Genomic DNA, 27,164 nt, shown 5'->3' with positions numbered 1-27,164 from the left:
CAGGCAAACTGTCTGTTTGATTGATTGGGTGATTCAGTATGGCTTTTCTATAAAGGTGGGGGTTCAACAGAGACCAGCCAATAGCCTGTTCTGTTTTGGATCTGGTTCCAGGTTAATAAAATACTGAGATTTGCTAGGCTACAGCTAAAGATCTTTAGCCTCGTGTTGCTATTTGTTTAGTAGCAATGTGAGCAGGCTGCTCATTTTTAGACGCTGATAGTTTTAATTGTTCTACATCTTTTGCTTCAAATTTTGATAGCCAAATTCAACGAGATTTAAAAATGTTTACATTAAAACAGTCATAATAACTACATTCAGATTCAATAAAATAGTATCAAACACCAGCCCAACTGGTACCATACTGACAACGCTCCTCCAGGGACTCAGTACTCTTCATTACTAAACTGGCCTGTATGTGTAAAATCTATGGTAATCTGTAACAGAAATATTACAAAAAAAATTCCATACGGGATAAAGTTATAAAATTGCACAGTACGTCTACTGTATACAGTGGATGTCTCTTCATCGCAAGTCTGTTCCGGTTCTGTGTCAGCTCAGCTGACAGATGTGGCATCTCTTCAGCCTTCTGTGTTTGGACAAACCAATAACTTTTAGAGCATCCATCAGCCTTTAGACTTGGAAGTCCTGGCAAAGCTTTTCTTTCCCCAGCCGTGGCTTCTACAGCGGAAGTCGGAAGTTTTTCCAGGAAGGTGTGGTGCTTGTGGGATCTTCTGGTTTCCCATGTTGGAAATTTGGCCAGTAATCTACTTTCACGTTCATAGCAGCAATGTATAGGCAGTTGAGGTAACTATAGGAGGTTCCTTCTTTAGCCCCAACTTCTCTCGGGGCCGTTGCTTGGGCAGTATCTTGACTGTAACATCAGAGCTCATGTTGTCTGAGCTAGCTTCGTCATTCTCATGGTCCAGTTCTACTCTGCAATTAGGGATGCTAATTCAGAGTAGTTTCTTTTAGAGTTAGCTAGTCTGGATCAATGACTGGATCATCTCTGCCGAATGACCCTCACCTTCCGCTCTCTTTGTGTTGCCGTTCTTAAACTCTGTTTGCTACAGGAAACAACAACCAGAACCTCCGAGCTAGCAAGCTACACGCTGAAAATGGTTTTAAAGAAGTCACGTCTGCTTGATTTTTTCAGGAATGATTGTAAAGATTTACAAAGAATATGTTTAGGTCATTTCCTCTCTAACTGGGATGTTTTGGGACAGATTGGTGGGATTACTGTGAACAAAGTACACACAGAGATACACTGGTAAGAGCCAATGAGGTTTAACCATGTATCAGCTTATTTAAATATCTCACGTTGCTGTATTGTGTGATTTAATATTGTATGAGGTGTTTTCTTTTGCGGGGTGCAAATGTTTCACCAAAACTAGTTCCTTCCTGAGACTATTTAGCAGAGCCACCATGTCTGGGTCCCGAGCTTAGTGCCGCCCAAAACCATTGGGATCAGAACTCTATCCATGGCAAGAAGGCCATGATTGACCAATCAGAATGGAATATTCAACAAAAATGTGTAATAAAAAAAAATATATATATATATATATAACGCAGATATGTAGATAACACTGACTTCTAAGAGAAAAACATTAGAAAAACAATGCTTCTTATCATTTTTGAAATGTTGGTACCAGGATAGTGTTATGGATTAAAAAAAAATAAATACTTTGAGGGGTTTGGTTTCCTAGTAGCATTGGGATTAAATTTGAAATATTGCCAAAGAAGGTGCTTTTGCTTTTGGCTTTGACACCAAATCCTGGGCCATCGTCTTGCCGGTATTCCTGCTACTCTGTGCTTGTGGCTCTGAGGTCCGGGGGTGTCTGGCCGTCCAATCTAGTCCCTGGAGGAGAAATGATGGCCCCTTGTGCCCATCAAGTAGTGCCTCTTGTTAACTAATCTACGGGGTTTCTCCTGGAGTCTACGTAACGCCAATCACGAGGATCTGTGTGCTCTTGGATTTTGTCCACGCTTGTACGGACAAATACCATGCAGGCCTTTGCAGAACCTCAGTTACAGTGCAGCGACTCTGCTGCTGTACGGAGCAGACACTTCATTTGGGCATCTGTCGTCTGACTAAGCCTTGACAGCAGGCTTAGTAGTTTAGAAGTTAGAGTTTTGTTATTTAATGAATGGGCTGATAAGCGTAAAGTGAACTAAATGGGTTTTATTTGTATAAAAACTAAACAACGGTGGGGACGGTGGGTAAGTAATGTATTGGGTGTATGCCTGACCATTGTGGAACACCGGAAACACAGACTACTGCGACACGGCCATGACATTGAGCCCAACTATATACCATGCACCCTGTAACGTAGTAAAGTAGTATTTTGTAATATAATAAACTAATGTTTTGTCAGTAAACCAATAGAGAGAAGAAGTGAGCTGAGTTTCCTAAAGCCTGGTTACAGGCGTCACTTTAGACAGTGGCTGTGATTGATTACACGTATCCACAGCTTTGGAAAATGAGGGACTGGGGCAAAAGGATGCTTTTCCATCCAAGGCTGAATAAGACTGCTGGCTGCTGCATTCCAACAGCCTGCTGCCTCGGCCATGAAAGGGCCCTTTGAGAGCTGAGAGGCCAGGCCACGGCTCCATCTACTGGGGTTTGGATAGAGGGCCCTCTGGCACACCTCAACACTTTCCTTCCCTCTCTTGTTCAAACTGCTGTGTGTGTGTGTGTGTGTGTGTGTGTGTGTGTGTGTGTTTGTGTGTGTGTTAACCTTTGTCTATGTTCTCCCCATCCTCCACCCCTCTACATTTGCTACTCTCATTTCCAACCTTTCCCTGAGTTTTAGGCGAAGGTTGATTTAACAGCTTGCAGAGAGCAGACCGGAGTTATACAAACATTTTTAGAAGGCAGAGCTACTTTAGAGGCTGACATGATGTTGCTGGTTGAGTTAAACCCCAGTGCATGGAAGCAAATAACCACAGAGTGTCAAAGGAGGAAAACATTACTGAAACCCAACCACTGCTGTTCTTCTCTCCAAGAATGTGAGTGGTTAATGAAGTGATATAAAGCTGCAAGCAGCCATTATGTTTTTTTGAAATCAATATAGCTGTATGGAGTCTGTGGCTAAGAATGGTGAATGAAGCACATCCTGCTGAGCAACTGAATCGTTGAATAGCTTTTATGACAACGGTAACAAGGTGACGGTGTGTACGAAGAGCACCTGACAAACTGGACTTAGTGATATTGGACCCTTCTAGGGTTGTCAATAAATATTCTAAATTTGAAAATATATCTGAATTGTAAAAAAAATAAAAAAATAAAAATATTATAAAGTGAAAAAAGCAGAACTACCGTGGCTCTCGGCCTTGCGCGTTCTAGTTTGGGCCTCAGCTACTGCTCCCTAAAATGACACTGTGTGTGTAATGTCAGATTGAGCCCATATATATATATATATATATATATATATATATATATATACCAAAAGGTGGACCAGAAGATTCATCAGCGTCTGACAGAGGTGGGGATACAACCCAGCCACACAGCGCAGGGAAAAAAGTAAATGCATGCAGTGGATTGAAAAAAAATGTTGACAGGAGGCCAAAACTCCGATAAAAAGCTGCATTTTCACATTTAACCACATTAAAGTGGCCACACTTTGAGACTGCCAAATTTTATTTGCTTTAAATGTTCAGCATTTTAAACTTTTACATGGCTCTTATAATTATTAAGCCTCCACAACACTAGCTTGTGTTGTGTGAAAGGCTGTCTTCATTCAGTGTAAAGTGCTCTAAAAGTATTGACACGACCAACTGCATTCTATCTGTTAATCTGGCACTTGACCTGATGCCGCTCAGACTACGTATATATTGCTATGGTCTCAGTGTAGCTGGGGGGGCACACACACATTATCTCCCCAGTCTAAATAAGTCAAGTCCTGGTCAACCTCCCTCTAATAGATATCCAATTCAGAGTGCACTGTGCCTCCTCTGTCCCTCTCAGCCTTCAGCCTCTCAGTTTTCTATCATGGGAGTTATTCAGGGACTCCTCAGTTACACTGATAAGTGCTTTCTTAGAAAGAAAGAACCACACTGCTGTTTTAAGGTTTATATTAACAGGATCATTACATATGGACATCCCTACATTGTTCTCAAAACAGTCATTTTTGGTTATTTTTAATACGGTTTGGATCTATGTGTTTTAATTACAGGATGTAATTTCCCCTAGGAATTAGGGGCATTGAAATGAATAATTGCATTGCGATGCGGACCTGGGTGATTCTGCATGGATGCAGTAACAGACCATAATCACTCATAGCCTACTGATGTTACCTGTTGATTTTCCAGTCGCTGCTTTTTTTAGTTTTTGTCAGTTGTCTGTTGAGAACCGGTTCCAACTTGGAATCGTTTCAATAATTACCATTACAATGGAAATGTTTCTTTATCGGAATTGTTTTGTAATCATTTCGACTCCGATCATTGGTTTTAAATTTAACACGCACAAGTTTTGGTTTCCATAGCGACTACCGTACTGCCAGCAGCCGCTTGCTGTGTTGCAGTCGTGGAGCTCAGTAAGTGGCGCTCTAATGTTACTTAATTTTACGTTGAAAAAGCCCGGTAAAACTGTAAACCAATTTTGAATCAAAATCCAATGTTCCTCTTAACTGTGAAATAAGCATGTGACCCGTTTCAACTCCAGCCCTCAAAGAACCGGAATTGAAAATCAATAAGAATTGAAATCGGAAGGAAGAATCAGAATAGGAATCAGAATTGTTCAAATCAAAACAATGCCAAACCCTAGTCCAGAATGTGCTCAGCAAGTTAAAGGCTGTATACTCATAAGGGTGGTGCTGACGGAAAGCTCATGGAAAACCCAAAATGGAAAGAGTTCATCCTCTGGGGAGCATGAATGTGCTCGGTACATTTGACATGTTCTGGCACTAGAGGAAAGGTAACCAACTTCACTAGGAATCATCCTCTGGTGATCATGAAAAGCTCATTTGACATCAAATCTGACCACTAGCAGTCCCTGTTCAGGGTGAACAAAGCAACCAACAAACTAGCAAAAATGTGGTGTTGCTACACAGGCAAAAAGGACTATAGTTCTCATCTGGAAGAAAACAGAGGCACCTACAATTGGTGCTAGGATCAAGAATATGGTGCAATGTATGTCCATGGAGAGACTGACATATATATTCAGGCAAATTGGGGGTGTATGAGAAAATCTGGAGGTCATTTGACCCGTTTGTAAAAGAAGTAGCCATAGGGGAGCGGCTACTGTGATACAGTCATATAATTAGCTTTTTTTTGGGATTGTTGTAGTACAGCAGAATGGCAAAACACTAGGCCTGCACAATTCGGGGAAAAATATGAATCATGATTTTTTAGCTTAGAACTGATATCACGATTCTCTGCCATGATTTTTTGTGTGTGTAATGTTTATTGCACACATGAACCATGACAAAACAAAACAAATTGGCAGTACCAAACAGAGATATTTTTTTTGGCACCTAGAGCACATCACCACAAGCCTGTAAACACAGAGGCTTCAATGAATACAGAAAATAAAGTACATACTGGCCAAGTACAGTATGTTACCAGAAATAGTGAAATATAACACATTAACTAAATATGGCCCTGATACAGGCTCTATCTCAACTCCTTCAACATGTCTTTACATCATTAAAACATGTTTATGTCAAATGCTTTCAATAAGTCATTTAAAAATTAAATTGCGAACAGGGGTGAATTGAGATCACGATTTTATAATGATTTATCGTGCAGGTCTACAAAACATTGTAAAAAAAAAGTGTTGTTGCTAAGAAACCAAATGTTTAAAAGATCTAATCAATCTTTTCACTCTTCCCTGACAGAGTCAGTGGCTGAAGCACAACTGTTGATGAATGAGATAAGTGTGCGGTGTGGGCTGAGCACTCTGTTCCTGGTTGAAACAGGAATGGCTGACGTAGGACCAGCAGATAACAGAAGTGGGGAACTAGCCTTCCATGAACTTAATGAATGTTACTCACCACCACAAGCATGTATTATGAACCTGTGGAATGTGATGTGTGTGTAAAATTATTGATGGATACATATAAATGGTGTATATTTCACTGACGTGATTATTTCCTGTAATATGCTACCTGGAGAAGACTTTTCAAGCCCATGGAAGGGTTTTAGGCAAGTGTCCTTCACATTCCCTTGCAAATTATATAATGTATCTACATTTTTATTTGTATGAGTGTGAATAAACTAAATGTTGGTGGACTAAGCTATCAGGGTAAGGGAGTGAAATGAAGCCAATTCAGACAAAAAAAAATAAAATAACGATAGTAGAAATCCTAAATTATTGCTCTCCCAAGCCAGTTAGGACTGGGGTGGATAGGCCTGTAACAATTATTACATAATTGTCCAATTGTCAATTTATTTTTACATAATCGCAGTTTCTTTGTTTAACAGCAATTAATTGCTAACATGAGGTCTTAAGGAGTATGACTGGTAATTGTTGATTTTGTTTAGATATGCCAAATTGTAATTATAAAACTGTTAGTTTTTGGCGCTTGACCCCATACACGTTCATAGAAACAAAAATGACGGGGGGGTGGGTTTACAGTTAGAAAACATGTTTTATGATAATAAAGAGGCGTGGTTTACTTCATAGGCTGTGTATTTGTGCTATTATATTATCTGGGTCACATGACAGTGATATATACAGTAACTAAAAGATGTATCCTGGAATTCATTCAAAACTTTAATTTGTTTAAAAAAGTAATGCATAAATAAATATCTTAAAATGTGACTGAAGGAGAGAAATATTGTTAATCACAATTATTTCTGAGACAATTCATTGTACAGCAACATCTGCAATTGTTCCAGTTCAGACTGTAACGTGTTGGAATGTGTTTCTGGTATTTCTGACCAACACACACCTCCAACACACAGACGATGCCCCCCCCCCCATCATAAAAGCTATAGGGGTCAGTTTATCTGATGGAAGCCCCTCGGGGGAAAACAAGCCAAACTGCTCTGAAGCTGCAACCATACCAACTCACGTAGTCACGTGGCTCCAACACCAAACAGTCAAATCAAATTAAAACTTCAAAAAATGTACTGCTACTCTGAGTATGAATTCATATATTCGTTTTGATACTTGTTTACTATAACTTACACAGTACTAAGTGGTAATGAATCTCATAGACATTATATATTTCATTAATCTGCTTATAAACATATTTGGGACAGATTTTCAATTTGTTCTTACTTTCAATCAAAAATGTAAAGCTTTAATAATTTCCTGGCCAAAAGAAGGCACAGAAACATCAAAACAAGCTTACCGATACATGGCCACCATCATATTCACATAACGTTGTTATGGCTAAACTCCTAAGAAGGAAATGCCTCCTGACTCATCCAGCAGACACAGAGCAACATTAACATTCATTTGAAGTCAAAGTCCAATATTCACTCTCCTTTTAGCTCTGGTTTGGTCTCCACCAACTCCTGAGAAAAATATCTGTCTCTTTGTTGCTATCAGGGCTGCACAATATATTGTTTTTTATCCTCATCGCAATATCAACTGACGCAATCACCACATCGCAAAAGGCTGCGACACATCGCACAAGACACTTGGGATTTTTTGAGTAACTTGAAAGAAAATATCAGTCAAAATTGCACTTTGAAATGTAACGGTCATGTTGCCTTTTATATTCAATTCAATGTTCAATGTCCTTTCACTGGTTTTAAATCCAACAAGCAGTTTGTTGTATTGAGCAGAATACTGAAAGCAGCAGAACTGAGTAGGCTACACATTAATATCTGTCTATTTAGTTTCTAAAAAATAAATAATGCTGCTCAAATCACTACTACTACATTATACTACTACCATAAGCCTATCTAATGTGTTATACTACATGTTTCAGGTCTTTCTGGCTGCACTGACTGACTGCACTTCAGTATTTTTCCCAAAATCAGACTGAACCTCGATTCTGCAGAGCTCAGTTTGCATTGTCTTGACATACTACTTTGTAGCAACACTTGTGGCTGCTCATGTGTGTAACCAGGCTTGTATGCAAAAATACCACTTGAATTTTCTGATGCACACTAACAGTAAAGTTCTCTCTCTAAATTCAGAGCTTGTTTTTCGTTGAGTGTTTGTCACTCTAATTAGATTGGAAACGGCCAGAGCTTTAGCCATATTGGATCAATTTGTTAAAAATGTAGCAGCTAAACCAGCTAACAATGCTGGCCTTCTGTGACCTTGTTAGGTCAGAAATGCCCCTAAATATCTAAAGGAGTCTTCCTGAATATTCCCAAATAAAAACACTGTGCTGCAGGGTTGTATTGCGATGGGAGTGTCACTTAAATAGCCCATTTGTCTGACATCCTGTTGTGTTCTTTAAACCCTCAATGTAGCACAAGTAGACTTTTATATTTCACAGTTACTGTTTTCCGTCACAGATTATTTATTGTAGATCTTAAAAGGCAGAAAAGAGACGGAGGGACTGAAGGAACAGGTCAGAGCTTGTGTTTGGTCTTTTAAAATGTTCTAGTGGCAGAGATAGAGGCAGTGATGTTTCCTGTTTCCTGTACGGGACTCTCACACCGCCTCAAAACACTCAGACAAGTCTAATACTCACGCACATGATTGGCCACCGCAGCGTGACGTCGGGTTGCGTACGCACTACCCCCATCGATAATGAATAGAAAGACCTGCACTTTTTCCAGACCCCCCTGAGTGTATGTGAACGCAGCCTAATGTGGCCTTTGTGTTAAGTGGACAGTATGCTTCAAAGTAGATAGTCACACAGCAGGATAATTAGGCCGATTTTAGCCCCGATTCACCCCTCCCGACAATCTTAAGGATGCTCTGATTATGGTAAAATAATCTGATCAGATATTCCTGCCGTGTGTGGTGTGTTAAGACTGCTCTCATCTGCTCCGAAGGACGTTGGGACCGCTCCGATCTCAAATTGGGGATATCCAACATGTTGGATTTTTTTTGGCCCGATTTCTCCTCGTGTGTGGTGTCCCCCGGGGACAAACGAGCACGCAGCCTGTGGACTGTGGCGTGTAGCCATTCAGAAAGCGAGGTGACGAGGCGGCGAGGAAAGCACCTGGGAATGATCGGGAGTCAAATCGGTTCGTGTGTGTTGTGTTGATTTTGCCGTGTGCTGCACACCACACACTGTATGACCAAAACTGTTAGACCTGTGATTTTTTATCGCCGTGTGTGGGGTCTCTCAGGATTGGAAAATTGGTCGACAATTTTAAAATCGTCCCGTGTGAACCACGCTTAAGTGTCTCCCTTTTGCCTTAGTTGACTAAGAATTCTTTAGTTAAATATTTTTCATAATTTTTTGTGCTTTTTCATGCTGAATGATTTATTTCCAAGAGACTTGTGAGCACATCTCTGGTGAACGCAAGATTTAAAGTGGTGCGTTTGCATGATTCTTTGTGGAGAAACTCAGTTTTACACATCTGTCGATTAAATCAACTAATCGATTAGTCGATGAAATTATATCAGTGTTAGAATGTCTTTATTCAAGGACAGCTCTAGTTTATAGATTGTTGAAACCTCCTTCCTGCCCACCTTCCCTCCGTTGGAGGCGGGCATGCCCACATTCGTTTGAAGCACAATCAACTCTTAAGGCACCTAACTTTCTAAGCTCTCTGTTATTTTCTATGTCAAACCATGAACTCAAACTACTGTTATCTGAACTGTGAATCTATACCAGTGTTGATGCACTAAACAGAGTTGTGACGGTGGTGAAGTCCCTCTCAAACACAAACCATGTTCAGATGTATCTACTTTCATCCCACAGGCTCTCGATCACTGCTATCATCTAGACATAAACACACAAGTTTACAGTCTTTCTGACATAATGTATGATGGTCCTCTCTGAACTGTCTGAAATGGTATCACTTGCCTGCCATGGAATGTCCCCTTTACTGGCTCTGATGCTGTTTTCCCACCTTGGGAACCCTCATCACAGAGGCAGCTCACACAGGGGTAACTCCATCCCTGTGACAGAGTTACAACAACAATAGCTATCTAATAAAAAGGGAGGCACTTCCCCTCAAATATTTGGCCATTTGGTGTCTCAAAGACAAGACAATAAATGAGACTGAGAAGGTCGTGATGGGGGAAGAGCTGAGTCATTTGCATTTTATTGGCTCTCTGGTAAGCGTGTGCATACCAAGCTAGGTCTGGGGAAAACCAGGGTCAGCCGGGGAGAAAAAGAGTGCGTTTGGATGCATGTAAAACAAAGCTCTAGTGTCAATTGTTTATCTTTCTCCAAACCAGCTCTTAGTCATTCTTTCCTTCACCCAAACAGTGAGAGGGAAGAGCAAGGTCCCACTACAGCTGGGACAATTCCAGATGTTGCTGTACAATTCAATGTCTCAGAAAGAATTGCAATTAACAATGTAATCGTCTCTTTTAGTCAAAATATTTATTTATTTATGCATTACTTTTTTAAACAAATTAAAGTTTTGAGTGAATCCCAGGATACATCTTTTAGTTATATATCACTGTCATGTGACCCAGATAATATAATAATACAAATACACCTATGAAGTAAACCACGCCTCTTTATTATCATAAAACATGTTTTCTAACTGTACCCCCCTCTCGCCATTTTTGTTTTTTATGAACATGTATAGGCTCAATTGCCAACAACTAATGATTGAAATAATAATAAAAATATATAGTCCGACCATCACTAATATAATTACAATTTGTCATATCTAAATAAAATCGACATGACCAGTCATACGCCTTAAGACCTTAGCTCATGTTAGCAATTAATTGCTGTTAAACAAAGAAACTGCGATTAGGAAAAGATTATTGACAATTAGACAATTATGTAATTATTGTTACAGGCCTAGGTATCACGCAGCACAGTATTACAGAGATGTAGTTGTGAACAAGCTAGAAAACTCAGCTCCCATTTTCTTCTGAGCTGGTCCTCTATGATTAAGAAAGCATCTGCTGAAGGAGGAGGGACAGGCCATTAGTTTGACAACCCTGCTGTTAACATATTTCACAGAGCCATGACACACTGCAAAGGCCAACAGCCTCTTACTGGGAGCTTTCAGCATGCTTCACTGTCCATCTCAATGCAACAGTCAATAGTTTCCCTATGGCCACATGTAAAACTCCAGTGGGCGGTATAATAAAATAATGGAGTATATCCAAACTGGTGCATTGAACAGACTGGTACTTCTGGTCCATACAACTAAATATACAGACTATAAAGCTAAATGTCAAGAAGATGTGTGGAGTCTAGAGCTGCAAAGATTCATCAATTAGTTGTCAACTATTTAATTAAATTAGCTCTACATCCATTAATCGGTATGAGTCATTTAAAAAAAGTCAAAATTCACTGATGTCAGCTTGTTAAATGTGAATATGTTCTAGTGTCTTCTCTCCTCTGAGACAGGAAACTGAAGATCTTTGAGTTGGGGACAAAACAAGAAGTCATCTTGGGCTTTTTGGGAAACACTTGGTTTAAAGAAATGTCAATAAACAAGAGCACGTTTTTCTCCCATCCCAGAATGCTGTGTGGACTAGACAGACCCTCCTCTGCTCCACTGTGGAGGAAGGTCTGGCAAAGCGAGACTACATTAACTGTAACATAAAACTCAACAACAACAAAAATACTCCAACCCTTTTCTAAATGCTTTCGTATTAAAAAAGTGCATCACACAGCTGTTTGTCTTTCCTATAAGGTCCACATACTGGAGATAAAAGGTTTCTACCTGACATCGGCAATTTGGTGAAATACTGAATAATCAAGGACGAGTTGTGCACAGCTGCACACATTTGGAAGTAACCCTGTTTCTATTAATTGAGTTAAGAAGGAATGTGAGAGGGATCCAGAATCAAATATAAGCTACATAAATACAAAACGCCCCTCTGAAGACAGTTACACAGGTAGAGAAGTATGCACGGTCAAACACCAGAACACATCCCAGAATACTTTAACAGGATAATTACCAACAGACTCAACAACAACGCCTGTGGCGCCAAATATCTTCAGATCCAAACAGACGATGGCCAGGCTCATGTTGGAATCCAACAAGATAAAAAAAATATGACAGCCTCTTCCTCTCCTGGGAAACGCAGATACAAACTAGACTTTATGTTGTCTACAGCATACATATTCTTGATTAATAACTGTTGTTAATGTCTTAAATATACAACCTGAGACACAAAGGCCTGGCAGCTTCAGCGGTGCTTTGGCTGACCTTTGACCTCTGAGTGTGTGTGGAGGGGTTGAGAGGGTGGGGCTCTCCCTCACTTAACAGACTACACAATTTATGTAACACAGTTCGAGAGGTGATCCAGCCGACTTCCTGACCAAACAACTGATAAAACCTTCCAACACACTGAAGGGAGTGTGTTTCAGACCTGCTCTGCCTGCCTTTCTATGAAAACCCAGCCAGACTAATTCACACAGACATGTTCCACCTCCTCAAGTCCCCACGCTCTATAAATTCACCTCATTTGCCAAAATGAATTTTTTTGTCATTAGGGACACAGGTGGAAAATCCACTCCACACAGGAAGTAACAAATTCACCTCCCATTATAAAGATCCTCCCTAAACAGCCCAGAGTGATAAGTCCATCCAGAGAGCACCAGTGACGGCTCACTACCTCCACCCCCACCCCCACCACTGAGTAAAGGCCATTATATATCCAAAAGAAATACTGGTTAGAGGCCCCTTATCTGAGGCTAAATGGAACTTTTCACTGCTCTCAGACTGTCACACCTCCATCTGAGTATTAACTGCATTTGCTTTAGAGGGGGTTGACAGTCACACCCAATTTCTGCACTAATCGGCCCAGTAAGTATAGGTGTAAAAACAGGCAGTGTGTTTGCCAGACAACAATAGGACAGGATTAAAAGAGCCTGGTGCTACAATGTGACTTAGGCTGCCAGTATGCTTAAACAGAAGTTCTTGGTAGATGTTCCAACAGGGAAGGAACTACGCCCCCCTTAATATCAGAGGGTGGGCAGCTTCAAGTACCTGGGTGTCCACATTCTCCTGAACAGCGGTGGCGCTAATGAGCAAAGGCTACCGATGTTGCTCTTTCTACGGACTAGAAGAAAAAGGTAAACAACAGCAGAACTGACAGCAGCATTGCCGTCAATGCTTTGATTTGATTGGATGAGGTACTTGGTGGGATCAAGCCTTTCATTCACCATAAAAGAGCTCATCTTAACCCAGTAAGTTTACCACAGAGACTTGTAGTCACTCTGAGAGTCCTGGCATCATGTTGTCGACGAACTCATTCAGGCCTCCTGTTTCCACTTTGTCACGCACCGCTGAAAAAAAAGAGAGCCGTGTGCAACCTGTGCTCATGCGCCATAAATCCAGGCGCGCCGGCCGGATATTACGTCATTCTGACGTCATGATGGTGCGCGCCACCTTGGATGCGGCTAGCATACTGTACGTTTTAAGCATATTTACACCAGGCGCTGCAAGAAAAAGGCTAGGAGAATCATTAAAGATCCAAAACACCTGGGTAACAGCCTTTTCTCCCTGTTGATGTCAGGAAGAAGGTAGCAGATCCACCAGGCAGATCTGAGAGGCTCAGGAGGAGCTGCTACCCTCAGGCCACTAGGATCCTGAATGAGAACACCCCTATCGCTATCTATTTTTGCAAGGGCTCCGCCGCTGCATCCAGGGATAAGGGTCGCCCAGAACGATTGTGAAGAAATGCAAACAACTGAGAGCTTTTTCCCCTTATCCCAAGATAGATACGCGGTGCAGCCAGACAGGGGCGTCGGACTGGGGGGAAAAAAGGGGACTGAGTACCGGGCCCAAAAAGATGCTAGAATGAATAGCTATGGATGCGGGGAGGGGCCCATAGAAAACGCCTTTCTACAGGGTCCAGAATTTTGTGCCAGGCCCCTGCAGCCAGACACAGCGCTGACACAGTGCTGTGGACATAGGTCTGGCAATGCGACACTAGCCCAAAACTGACAAATGCACGACCACATATGCTGCAGCAGTGATAACGTTGATCGTTGTAAACCATTGACTAATTCCTGAGAAGACCCGTTTCTCACCTCACCTACAAGTACAGGCATTCTAATAAAACCTTCCTGACCCATTTGATGTTTCTGTTCAGTATATGTCACCCCTCAAACCTGGCAGGCTGGCCACATCTACATTAAAGCAGACACATTCAAAAATGCATCCATGTCTTTATCTCCTCCCTCTCCACCATCGCCGTGGCCTAAAAAAAACTTTTTACGAAGGAACGCTTTACAAAACCTTGACATCTCAACTTCATGGTGTGAGTTCAGAAGTGCTGTGCCATTGTTGGTTCTCTTCCCTCTTTTCTTCAGCGCTTGAGCGCTGCCTGGTACTCTGATGCAAACTGTCTGTCCTGTTTACACTCAACAATAAACACACATAAAACACACCATGAAGCGATAGAGGAACACAGGGATCTGGTCTGCCTTTCCTCCTACAAACACTTTGTGGGCCTCGTCTTGTGTTTCTGCTCACCAGCTCCAGTAATCAGCAGCATATGTCAGCATTAATGCCTCTCTGGTTTCTCTTCAAAACGCAATCAAGATAAGGGCCATCTTTGATATTAATGCATGCTGTTAGAAGCAGCAGCACTAGTACAGCTGTATTAAAGCCTAGCTCTATGATTATTTAAACAACTGATCACCACGTTAAGTCTGTACAAAAAGCCAGCAAACTACTATGTCTCAAATGCACAACTTGTGTTCCAGCAGTATGCTAACAGTCCATCCTGTCAACACAGAGCCCCGTCCATGGGAATGGCTTGCACTGCTCTAATTAGTCCCAGATCCGAGAATATAATTAGAACCAGAGCAGAGACACAGCAACACACAGCAGTATGCTTCCTGTTACAGGACAGAGTTAAAATCATCCTCAGTGGCACTGTGGTTTCCAGCTGAGCATTTCATTATTGCAATGTTTTTTTTCTAAATGTATTATGTGATTTATTTACTTTTATGCATAAATGAAAGGAAGCATGTGCAGTGCAGCGCTATAGATCAGTGGTTCCCAATCCCTGGGCCGTGGACTGGTACTGGACCACCAACCTTTTTCTACCGACAACAATATTTGATTCTGCAGAATACGCCTAAACGATAATTATATAATGGTATACAGTATTAAAAACTACTTGTGTTGTATTATACTAGGGCTGCACAATATATTGTTTTTTTATATAAACATCGCGAAAGGCTGCGACATATCGTGATAGACACAAAACAGATTTTGTGTTATTTGAAAGAAAGTATCAGTAGAAAACTCATCATTACATTACTTTCTTTTAGTGCTGCCATTTATATTCAATATAATGTTACATTTGTTCAATAAAAGAATGTTGGAAATGATTTTATGTATTTGTTTTAAATTCAACAAGCAGTTTGTTGTATTTCAGCAGAATACTGAAAGCCGCAGAACTGAGTTCACTTTAATATGTGTTTATTTATCGTGAATAATATTGTTATCTCGATATTCAACAACAGTATCACATATCACATATTTTCCTCATATCGTGCAGCCCTATTTTACTTGGACTTGGTGCAGTCGGTCACAGCCCAACAACAATATACTGATTTTTAGTGAAAGTAGGTCATCAGTTTGCTGTTAACCAGTCTGACACCGCAGCTTTTTTGTTTGTCCACTGTGCATCTTGCCTGCTCTCACCATGACTCAATAATAATTTAGTGTGGGGGTAGTCTCACATGTCCAGACCTTCCTCCACAGCGCTGTGGAGGAAGGTCTGGCTAGTCCACATAGCATTGGGAGAAAAACATGCTCAGGTTTATTGGCATTTCTTTAAACCAATCACAATCGTCTTGGGCGGGGCTAAGCTCCGGACGGAGCCACGGTGCCTCTGCTAAATAGTCTCAGGAAGGAACTTGTTTTGGTGGAACATGTGGACGTTCAAAAGTAGTTTTAGTCGTGCAACAGAAAACTCTGATTGGACAGATAGTCTAGCTAGCTGTCTGGATTTACCCTGCAGAGATCTAAGGAGCAGTTAACCATAGTCCTCACAAATCCACCGGATTTGACATCCTGACATCCGGCGAAATCCGGAGCAGTTATAGACTAGGGTGCTATCGAACAAACTGACTGTCACTCATTCCCTGAGTATACTGCTGTTTGCTTTACCTTGCATGCCATTCTCGCAATATTACAAGATCACGTGAGGATCGCGGGATCATATATCACAAGAAAATCCATCTGGTCAGGCTTTAAGTAATGTGTATGTGTCTGAACTAACCGCTTGGTTCATCCAATCACCTGCCAGGTATTTTTTAAAAGTGCCTGCACTTTCCCAAACAAAAACAGTATTTTCTGGTGGTTCTATGGAACAAACCATCTGGCTCGTCAGGTTACAGCTGCTGGCAGGAGGCTGAGAGCATGCAATATGGAGTGACCTGCCTGCATTAAGGCCATAGCATGTTTCAAACCACGTCTGAAATCAAGAGTGTTTCTACCTGTTCTGAATGGCCACACGTGAGGGCAGAGTAAAAACATCCTCCTGTCACTGAGGGGCAAGAACATGAGCAATCGTACAATGTCAGAGTCTCTCCTCAGAGGAATTCATTGTGTTTCACTTGGTTGAGAGAGATCTTAAAGGGTTCAGATCCTGCCTACATTAGCTGCTTTCCAACCAGGTAGTTACAGGAACATATTATAGGAAAAGTCCACTTCTAAGCAGTTCTACTAACTACTCTCCCCCAAAACTGTTTTTTCAATTTGCATTCGCACTGGCCAGGTGGCCATAGGGACTGGTAGGAGGGGTAAGGGAGTAGCCTAATGCCAGCACGGCAACAAATACACAAAAACAAATACACCAAAAAAGTATGAACTACATACTAAATCTAATGTATGTGGCATATTTGTCATAATTTAAACAAGTCTCGAAGAGAAACGGGTGTCTCTCTCTCCCCCCTCTGGGCCTGGCTCCGGGCAGGGTCACTCCATCTCTACCTTGCTTCTTCATTGGGGTTTTGAACCATTCTTTGTCTGGCCCCTTGTGGAGCTCCAGACAACACAGCCCTCAGGTTCACAGAGACACACAAACCTCTCCACCACGATAAGGTGATGGTGTACATACTGTGTGTGTGTGTGTGTGTGTGTGTGTGTGTGTGTGTGTGTGTGTGTGTGTGTGTGTGTGTGTGTGTGTGTGTGTGTGTGTGTGTGTGTGTGTGTGTGTGTGTGTGTGTGTGTGTGTGTGTGTGTGTGTGTGTGTGTGTGTGTGTGTGTGTGTGACGGCCGGACAGCGAGGTTGTCAAGCCCGCAAGGGCACGCTTGTGGAGTTTAAACCCGAAAAGACAGTTAACCACAGGTTCCGTTAATCTTATGATGGACATGTGTTGTGATATTTAAACAAAAAAAAAAGGAACAGTGAAAAGAGCCTGCCCTGAAGTAGGAGCTGAAAGAGTTACAGGAACTGCAGCCAGAGGAACTTAAAAATCCCCAAATTGGTCCAGTCGCAACACAAGAAAAAAAGAGTTCTAGGAATTTTATGTTCTAGGAACTGCAAAAATCCCTCCGGTCGGAAAGCGGCTTTTATTACTGCCACACACCTGACTGATCACTGAGTAACGTAGACAGGATTGTTGGATTGTCTATTTCAGAAACTTACAAAACTGACGCTGCTTTCAGACACCGTTAGATGATCCAACAACGTTTTTTCGAAGCATACTGAAGTCTTTTTACCCTTCTCCCTCACAGACCATTATCATATAAACTGTGGACTCTCTCTCCACCTTTGCTCATTTAAAACATGTCACGCTTACCACTTTTCAGATTCAAACCCCTGTGTTTGGCACTGGATAATGGCACACACAGTCTGTGTTTGACCCATTCATAGCAGATGGCTAGAGAGAGAGACCTCAGGCTGCCACTGTAGCTCCATTCATGGTCAAATGTGCACACCTCACGCAAACTTCTGAACAGCGTACACGCAGTTTTGAGATAGCTGCGGATTATTTGATATGATAAGGTGGACATGAAAGATGAGTGCCATACCATGTTATTATTTTGCAGCCTACATAGCCTTATGTAAAATGTGGTTAACTTTAGGCACATTTATAAACTTAATTTTTAATATATTTATGAGTGATACATTTTATCATACTTTGTCTTGTTTGAGCCATCATCTTCAACTTCAACTATCGGTGTGCAAATGATGTTTTAGGGCGTTTCTACATCCATTTATAGCTACGTGTGGGAGTGGAAATGACTTAATGTAGAGCCCTATGGAATCAGCCTTTACATTTAGCTTTTTTAAATTGTCAATTTCATGATTCCTATTATATTTCTGTTATGTTATCACTGTATCACACCAGGCCCTCGTCAAAAAAGACAAACTTTTGGTGGCCGGGTTGGCCAGTGGGTAGAGCAGGCGCACATATACTGAGAGGTTTATGCCTCGACGCAGAGGTCCAAGGTTTGAATCTGACCTGTGACAATCTTCCCTCTCTCTCCCTTTTCTCACCTAGTCAAATAAGGCAGAAAAGCCCAAAAAATAATCTTAAAAAGAAAAGGGGGGGACACTGTGTACACACAGTTTTAGTTGTGAATCTATGAAGTGTTGTATGCATCTGGCCCAAAGAGTTGTAGTTTTGTCATCACTCAATTGCGTTTTAAATGTAAAAAAAAAAACACAGGGTCTGGATATTTCTGTAAAATAGCAGCCTGCAGCCTTCCTGGAGCTGCTTCACACTCCTTTGAGTGTGTGTCACCAGCCAGCAATTAGCTGCAGCTCAGAACAAAGCCAGCACTGTTGCTGTCATCACGACTCGGCACTAGCACTGATGGAAGAAGGGCTGCTGTCAAACCCTGTGATGACGCAAATTAAATACAAAGGGAAGCACTGCAGGTGAAATGTGGGAGAAAAACACCCCAATCCCACTTGATGGGTAGGAGTGTGCAATTAATTACATTTTTAATCGTGATTACAATTTTGGCTCCTTATGATCACAAACACGATTAATTTGCGTGTTAACTTTTGTAAGTAAGCTTTTATTTTGTCTTGTGTTCTGAATGAAAACAAATGTGTTCAAATGGGAAAAGTATGAAGGCAAATGTCACAGTTCTAGGTGTTTTCACTGTGGATTTGTTTAACTGTGTTGCTGTTTTTTAAGTTCAATAATTACAACATCTTTCCAAAAGTCAATGAGTTACGGTGTTAAATAACTGTCATTTCAATACTGACCAAAATAATCGAGATTCAGATTTTTTCCATAATCGAGCAGCCCACCTGTTGGGTGGGAGGGGCGGTACACGTGATGGGACTTTTCACCAGTTAAGGCTTCTAAACCAAAAACTATACAACTGTCTATCTATTGATCTATCTATCTATTTCATTTTAACCTAGTATCACCATATTATAATAAGAATTCAGACTTTGAACAGACATTACTGGGAATTGTGTGCTCCAGCCGAGTTTGGGCTTGGGTAGTTGTTGCTATACTAGCTTAAGGCTGTTTTATGCTTCAGCGCCAACTCCACAGCGTAGCTATGGCATCGTGACCCTTTCAGAGTTCTGGGTCGGGGATGGACGGGTTTCTTTGCATCGCGGTGCATTTTGCCGCCAGAACGCTAGGGGGTGATATTTTGTTTTGGTTCTGCTTTTTCATTTCTGACAATGGCGAGCCAGTTTATGTTATGTTAGCAAGCTAACTTTAGCACAACTGCCCACAAAGTCCTGCTTGCTGGAGAAGTGCTAATTTCAAAACGTTCTTGACCTATAGACCCTTTACAAACAGATAACCCCGTCACTGGAACCAAAATATGTCTGAGTTTATTTCAAAGCTGAACTAGCATGTTGCTACTCCCCACAGTAGGCTGCTGGAAACACCCACTATCAACACACAGGACCAGCTGACCAATCAGTCCTGGCGGTCTGCGTCGCCTCAACGCAAAGTTACACATTTTTGGAGGTGCACGTCGAGCTACGGCGGAGGGCTCGGAGGGGGGTTCACGGTGACGCAGAGGGGTCTGCGGGGGTACCTCGTCATTTCGACAGAGAAGCATGAATCAGGCTTTACAGATGCTGGGAACGGTTCTTTTTAAAATGTAGATATCAACACTTTGTTCTGCAGTTCCATTATTACTGGAAGGTCTTTCCTTTGCCCTGGTCTTTACAGCCATCTGAAGGCAGCAGGGATCTGTTCCCTCTGCATCTCTTACTGGAGTGATGATGTCACTGTCATCCCAATTACGCACGGCAGATCTGATTGTTACACCCCCCCCTCCCCTTCCCCCACACACACAGCTCCATGAAGACTTGTGAGTTACTGAAAAACTCGTGGCTCCCTCAGGACCATCCGTTCCTGCCAGTCTTTCCCCAAAACTGGACGTGGCTCATACCCAACAGTTGCTGTGCTGTTGCGTTGGACTTCCCCGTTGGCGAAATATGGAAGACAATTTGCGGGAGAATTTTTACTTGACGAATGAAGGACATGGCAGATTTGCATTGGGATTTAGATGACAGACAACCTCCTCAATTATTACAAATTACTAGAGGGTCCCTAGGTAATACAAGTCCCGTGTGTATAGGGCTTTAATGTAGAAATAGGTTCCTTGCTCCAAAAACTGAGGGAAAACCCAGGGCCCCGAACACTTCCCTCACATTTCCACAAACTGTGGATTAATGGACTGACCTCTGGCTAACTCCTCTGGCGTGTCCAGGGCTGCTATGCATTGCTTCACTTCACAGCTAGACAGGGAAGTGGAAGCCCGGACAGGAGGTAAAACCAGGGTGTAATACAGTAGATGGTACGGGCAATAAAAGTTTGGGAAAAGCTTGTACAGTGTGTGCCATGCAACAGTTAATCATCCCTCTTTGTGTGTGTGTGAGTTCCATCAGTGCCTGCCTGGAGCTAAATAACAAAGCCATTAGTTCATACAGGACATCAAACCACAGACAGGTTCTGCCCAGCAGTGACACATGTAATGTTTTTATTAAGCTGCGTCCAGTTTGATTGGCGGGGCACCTGATTACAACAGAATGACTACGTTATTTCCCCTAACTAAGAATGAGAGCCTGCATTAATCACTCTCATCTGCTGTTTTATATCTGTTTTCAAAAAAGGTTTCAGGAAAGGAGCATATGAGCAACATTCACAAGAATAACCTGCATAGAATGAAGCAACAAGTTGTGTTCAGGGCTCCCCCAGGAAAGTTGTATAGCCTGGCGACAATCACTTTTACTGACGAGGGCCCGGCTGGGGCCAGTCCCAGACTGATGGCAGCGTTAATGTAGAGCCAAATAGTTTCTGTTATAACAGAATCATGGACAGAATCGCTAAATAGAAAATTTTAAAAAGCTATAAGACAGCCTCCATAGGGCCCTACATTAAGTAAGTGCTCAAAACTGACTGGACATTTGAAAATATGACTAAAGTCTAAGTTTCGTTTTAAAAAAGGTCTAAAAATACATTACATAATAATTCCCAGTGGCTTAGGCATGGTGGGGGGCAACTTAGGCCCGGTGGGCCACCAGGCTTGCAATACAGTGGGGGAAACCCTGGTATTATTAAACGGAAAGTACACTTGTTATAATACAATTGTAGGTAGTATCTCTGAATACGGTGATCATCACTTAAAATGCAGCTGGGCTGGTATTTCAGAATCCCCAACAGGCCTTTGTTAAACGTGATCACAGGGGTGATAATGCTCTTAAACCCCCCCACAGCAAAGGAAGGCCCTCAGGCCACATTCTCACCAGCAGCAGATCTGTCTTTCTACTCTGACCCCAACACGGTGAGTCATTCGGCTGGGAGTACTACTCATTAGTACACGTCCACGTCATTCACAGCTACTGCTGCTGCTGCCTGGGCTTTCTCCGTAACGCTCTCACATCATTCTAGTTGTTAACTTGTAATTCAAATCGCTCACACAGATGCTCTAAATATACTCAATTATATACTCAACTTGCACGTTGAGTCGGTCTGTATCATTCTCAGAAGTCAAGGATTTCACCCAATGACAACAGCCGGTGCAAAGCCAAAGAGAACTTTCCATTTCCAATGTGTATTCCTATACAGCGTTCCTGTTAACCCTCGTGTTGTCTTCCCGTCAACCATGAAATTGTTGTCCTTCTGGCTCAAAATTGAAAATGGAAAAAAAATACATTTTTGTTGCTTTTTTTCAATGCATTTGATGCTTTAAAAAAAGTTTCTGTCACTTTCCTCAAAGCTTTTTTTTAAATTCATGGTCAATAAACCTAATTTATATGATATTATACCTACTTTTTGATTTAAAAAAAAGCAGAAGTTATGAATTATTTTGACTAATAGTTAAGATCAGAGGATGTCGAGTGAAACACAGACTGGTTTATGTCAAAGTTTAGTCAGGAGACGGTTTCAATGCTATATTATTGAATAAAACACTCAAAATTCAATGAAAGTAATCATTATTTTTACCTTTTTTTACCCGTTTTGGTCTTAGTCAACTTAGATCTCTTTAGTCCATTAGTCATGTTTGATGCTGTTTTCATGCTGAATGACTTCTTTCCAAGAAATGTACGAGCACATCTCTGGTAAACACAAGAATTAAAGTGGTGCTGTTGCATGACTCTTTGCGGAGAAACAGATCTGTCGATTAAATCAACTAATGAGTGTTAGTGGACTAAGAAGTTCTTCAATCAAGCACAGCCCTACATTTCACATTTGATCAGTGGTGGAAATAAGTAACTAAGTACATTTACTCCAGTACTGTACTTGAATCCAAATGTTGAGGTACTTGTACTTTACTTGAGTCTTTTCTCTTCATGCCACTTTCTACTTCTACTTCTACTCCGCTACATTTCAGAGAGAAATATTGTACTTTTTAACTCCACTACATTCATCTGTTACAGCTTTAGTTACTAGTTAATTTAGTTACTCCACTACATTCATCTGGTACAGCTTTAGTTACTAGTTAATTTAGTTACTCCACTACATTCATCTGGTACAGCTTTAGTTACTAGTTACTTTACACATTCAGATTCCTGCACACAGAACACATGTAGTTTATAAATCTGATGTTTGATTCTAAAGTAAACTAGCCGACAATATAACGGCTACAAGTCCAGCTGAGATGATGAGACCATTAAACACACAGCTGGTTGGATCCTTTACTCTTTCTACCTGATGATACTAACACACTTTTACTGAAGGAACATTTACAATGCAGGACTTTTACATTAACAGAGTATTTTCACAGTGTGGTATTACAACTTTTACTTAAGTACAGAATCTGAATACTTCTTCCACCGCTGCATTTGATACATTCAAATATAGAGATGTAGATAAATAGATAAATAGATAGATAGATACTCTATTCATCCCAAGGGAAATTTTAGGCATCCAGTAGCTTAGAGAACCATAACACAACACACATACTGATTGAACAGTGCAATAGCTTATTATTAAATATTGACTATGAAAAGACAAGAATGGGTATATTAATGAACTTTAAAGATATAAAAGACAAAAGGAGATGCACAAAATGATGGGCACATTCACTGATGTATGAATATTAAATAAGTTACCATATAAGGACATGTGGTGCCTTTGTGTTCACCTTGGCTGGGTCTTTTAAAGCACACTACTTCTTCACTCATCATATCAAGAAATGCTGGGGGCAAAGGTGCTAATCATTTAGTCCCCCCCCCCCACCCAACTTCATACCAAATGGTAAGTCCTCAAAGTCAGAGCTGAAAACAGGAAGTGTCCGCGGCTCTCGCCCCCCGCAGGGGGAGTAAATGAATTAGCATGAGTGACAAAAGACGCGAGATCACCGCGAGCTATGGGTTCAATCAACATGACAAGGACACGGCGACGCTTTGAAGGGGGAGACCCATGTCAACAAGCCCGGAGAGGACAAAGAGGGTTTAAGTGATCACATAAACCTATATGGGGGGGAAGACCCCTATATCCCCCTCCCCCTGCCCTGAAAACTACCACAAACATCTGAAACATTACGGGGAAATGCGCGTGAACAACAAACAAGACAATGAACTAGCATGTTCTTAAATATCGCTCAGCCGGGCTAGAAACCGAATCAAGGGAGGGGGGCTGCCTTTTCATCTACGTACGAGTACGAGTGTGTGTGTCTCAGTCATGAAAGTATTTGATGCAGTTGTAAAGGATGCAGTGTCTTCGTATTAAGCAATTAGCCCATATGAGCCTTTTCTGTAAATGGGACGGGAGTTCTCCGAACAGGACTGGGGATGTGATACGACTCGGTCAACTTTTTACCTCAACTACAGCCAGGAAAAAGTCGAGAGGAAAAAGGCTCCATCTATTGTGTAAGACCATCTGAGCGCACTGGACGCATTGGGAGCAGCCAGGAATGGCCAGAGCTCTGCACCGCTGGATGTGTGAAGGAGGGTAGCCTCCATCAGTGTTGTGCCTCCTGGCTGGACTATAGAGGCTACATGTTAAGTGCGTCACTGCCCTGTTTGATCCTCTAGTCTAGGCTATCTTTAAAATGAAAGTTTAAAAGAGACTTACCGCCACATCTCAGACATGGAAACAAGGAAAGCATCCAGAGCAAACTCTTCAGGAACGAAGCCATAGCACCAGTTTCCACTCACTAATGTGCGCAGGGAAATATAAAACATAAAAATAAAAGAGACGGAAGGTAATTGCATCCAGTTTGTAGGAGCTGGGATTCTTCTGCTGGACCTTTTCTTCTTATTCTTCTTGTTTTCCAAGTCAGCAGCCGGAGAGAAAGCGCCCGTTCCAGGTGGCGGAGGGGGCAGACATGGAGGAGCGGGGAAGATGCGGGTTCGGGGGGGCAAACAGAGCCGCGTGCATCCCGTGTGCTGTCCGCCGGAGACAAGACGTCTTCAAAGCTGCTGCTCCCGAAGTGGAGGAACCGAGCGAGCTTGGAAAAGTGGAGCGGACGCACGCGCGTGCTTCCACGCACACGCTTACGTACTGGTAGAGGGCCCCATCTAGAGGTAGAGGGCCCCATCTCGAGTCAGAACGGAGCAGCTGAGCCCAACTAGTGTCCAATGAAGCGCCAGGCTCGACATTAACATCAGTGGTGGAACAAGTATTCAGATCCTTTACTTCAGTAAGAGTAGGCCTACTAATACCACACTGTGAAAATACTCTGTTACAAGTAAAGGCCTGCATACAAAATGTTACTTAAGTAAAAGCTGTGTGTTTAATGGTCTCATCATCTCAGCTGGACTTGTAGCAGTTATATTGCTGGCTAGTTTACTTTATTTATTAATTCATTCTCCCCATTCTTACAATTCACCTTTGTAGAAAATCATACAGGCTAAATATTTGACCCAATGTCTGGACTTTACGTATTATATTTAGGTTAGGATTATACTTTCATACCCACTACAATAGACATCCACTGAGATAGGCTAAAGTAGAGCTGGGCAATATATCGATATTATATCGATATCGTGATATGAGACTAGATATCGTCTTAGATTTTGGATATCGTAATATCGCGATATGACATAAGTGTTGTCTTTTACGGGTTTTAAATGGTGCATTACAGTAAAGTGATGTCATTTTCTGAACTTACCAGACTTACTGTAACTGTTCTATTATTTGCCTTTACCCACTTAGTCATTATAACCACATTACTGATGATTATTTATCAAAACTCTCATTGTGTAAATATTTTGTGAAAGCACCAATAGTCAACACTACAATATCGTTGCGGTATCGATATAGAGGTATTTGGTCAAAAATATCGTGATATTTGATTTTCTCCATATCGCCCAGCCCTAGGCTAAAGTGTCTGAATATTCCCACTAATGGTGGTTTGAACCAGGCCTGATGACGTGCAACAAAAGCTCCTGAGTCAGACTCCAAACGGGGGTGTTGCAATTAAATAGCACCTTAAACCACTATAGGATGAAGTAGCCTAGACACGGTTTAAATCTCCTGTATACTGTTCATGTTCCTACATAACTTCTGTCTACATAATGTATGTTGCTTCTTACCTACATGATATATTCACATTACATTTGACTTTGTACAGAATATAAAATATATTTTACTAGACAGTTTGTGCCTTTTAATTGTTCCGTATAAATTTCCTAAGTGAACTCTTGATATATGTTACCTCTCTAACCCCAAAGTCCTCACTCTCTGGTGGTTTCCTGTAATCAGGATTACAGCAGAAAGCCCTGGGGACGTCAGCAGCACATGTAGTGACCCAAGTCTAAAATGACTCGGATCTGCAAACAGGAAATTGGTCTGAACTCTATACTCCGGTCATGTTCCTGTTGGGTTTTTTGGATGGTGGTCCTGTCAAAATATGAAATGGTAGTAGAGTGAAAAACTTATCAAATTGGTCATTATCTGTTTCCAGCAAAACAGAGCAAAAGCAGAAAATCCATATTATGCTCTTCTTTACAAAGTAAATAAATGTCAGACTGATTGACATGTGATGTCATTCTCCTTAGAAAACTATCAGTTGTTAGAAATGTCTCATGATATAATCAGCACCCATGTATCAGCAAAGAACTGAATCGGGACTAAAGCATATCGTCCCAGCTCTTATGGTAAATTTACAAAAGTCACCATAACTCAATTTAAATCAAATTTATCTACAGTCCTAAAAGTAAAGCATAAAAACACCTCTAACAAAAGACTGAAAAACAAAGCTCCAGGTGTAAATCTCGGTGTGTATTTGTGGTAAAACAATCAGGGACATAGGAAATCACAACCCTACAGTTCATGAACCAGTCGACTGCAAACGCCTCTCCTCTTTGGTCAGTGCATAAAAGCAAAAGGTCATTTGGTCTGTGGAGATTCTCACTGCAGTTGGTTCTTTATTAGTGACTGGGGGGGCATTATCGTTCACAGCAGGAAGTCTGCTGCAGACAGTCCCGCTGAAGGCTCGCTCTTACATTCATAACAATGTACAACATGTAGTGCGCACAGTATGATTATGACACATGATAAAGGCTGGGTACCCAATTCAGGACTTTTAAGGCACCGACCAAACTGCCTCTAAAGTATTGAGTATTGAAAAATGCCTCGTCATTCAATACCCAATTTCAACACCTAAGGAGTAAATCTCATCAGCATCAGTGAGCCAATCAGCATGCAGCATGCTTCTACCAAGAGCTAATAATGTCTGTGATTGGCTGTCTAACGTTACACAGGGACGGGGCTCACATAGTGGGAGCTGAGAAATAAATACAAAGATTTGTGCCG

The 27,164-nt window shown here is 41.6% G+C and overlaps 1 protein-coding gene across 1 annotated transcript in view; it reads right to left on the bottom strand.

Moving 5' to 3' along the window:
• ror2 (receptor tyrosine kinase-like orphan receptor 2) overlaps positions 1-24,882 on the bottom strand; it is a 67,485-nt gene extending 42,603 nt beyond the window's left edge. Inside the window, exon 1 of the mRNA XM_028602614.1 lies at positions 24,480-24,882. Coding sequence (XP_028458415.1) covers positions 24,480-24,543 — 64 coding nt within the window. The 5' untranslated portion in view covers positions 24,544-24,882. The remainder of the gene's footprint in view (positions 1-24,479) is intronic.
• Positions 24,883-27,164: the final 2,282 nt, after the last annotated feature.

Source organism: Perca flavescens, chromosome 16 (assembly GCF_004354835.1).
Source record: "Perca flavescens isolate YP-PL-M2 chromosome 16, PFLA_1.0, whole genome shotgun sequence".
Lineage (NCBI taxonomy): Eukaryota > Metazoa > Chordata > Actinopteri > Perciformes > Percidae > Perca > Perca flavescens.
The sequence above is the reverse complement of the archived record's forward strand: the minus strand, read 5'-3'. Positions and strand labels throughout refer to the sequence as shown.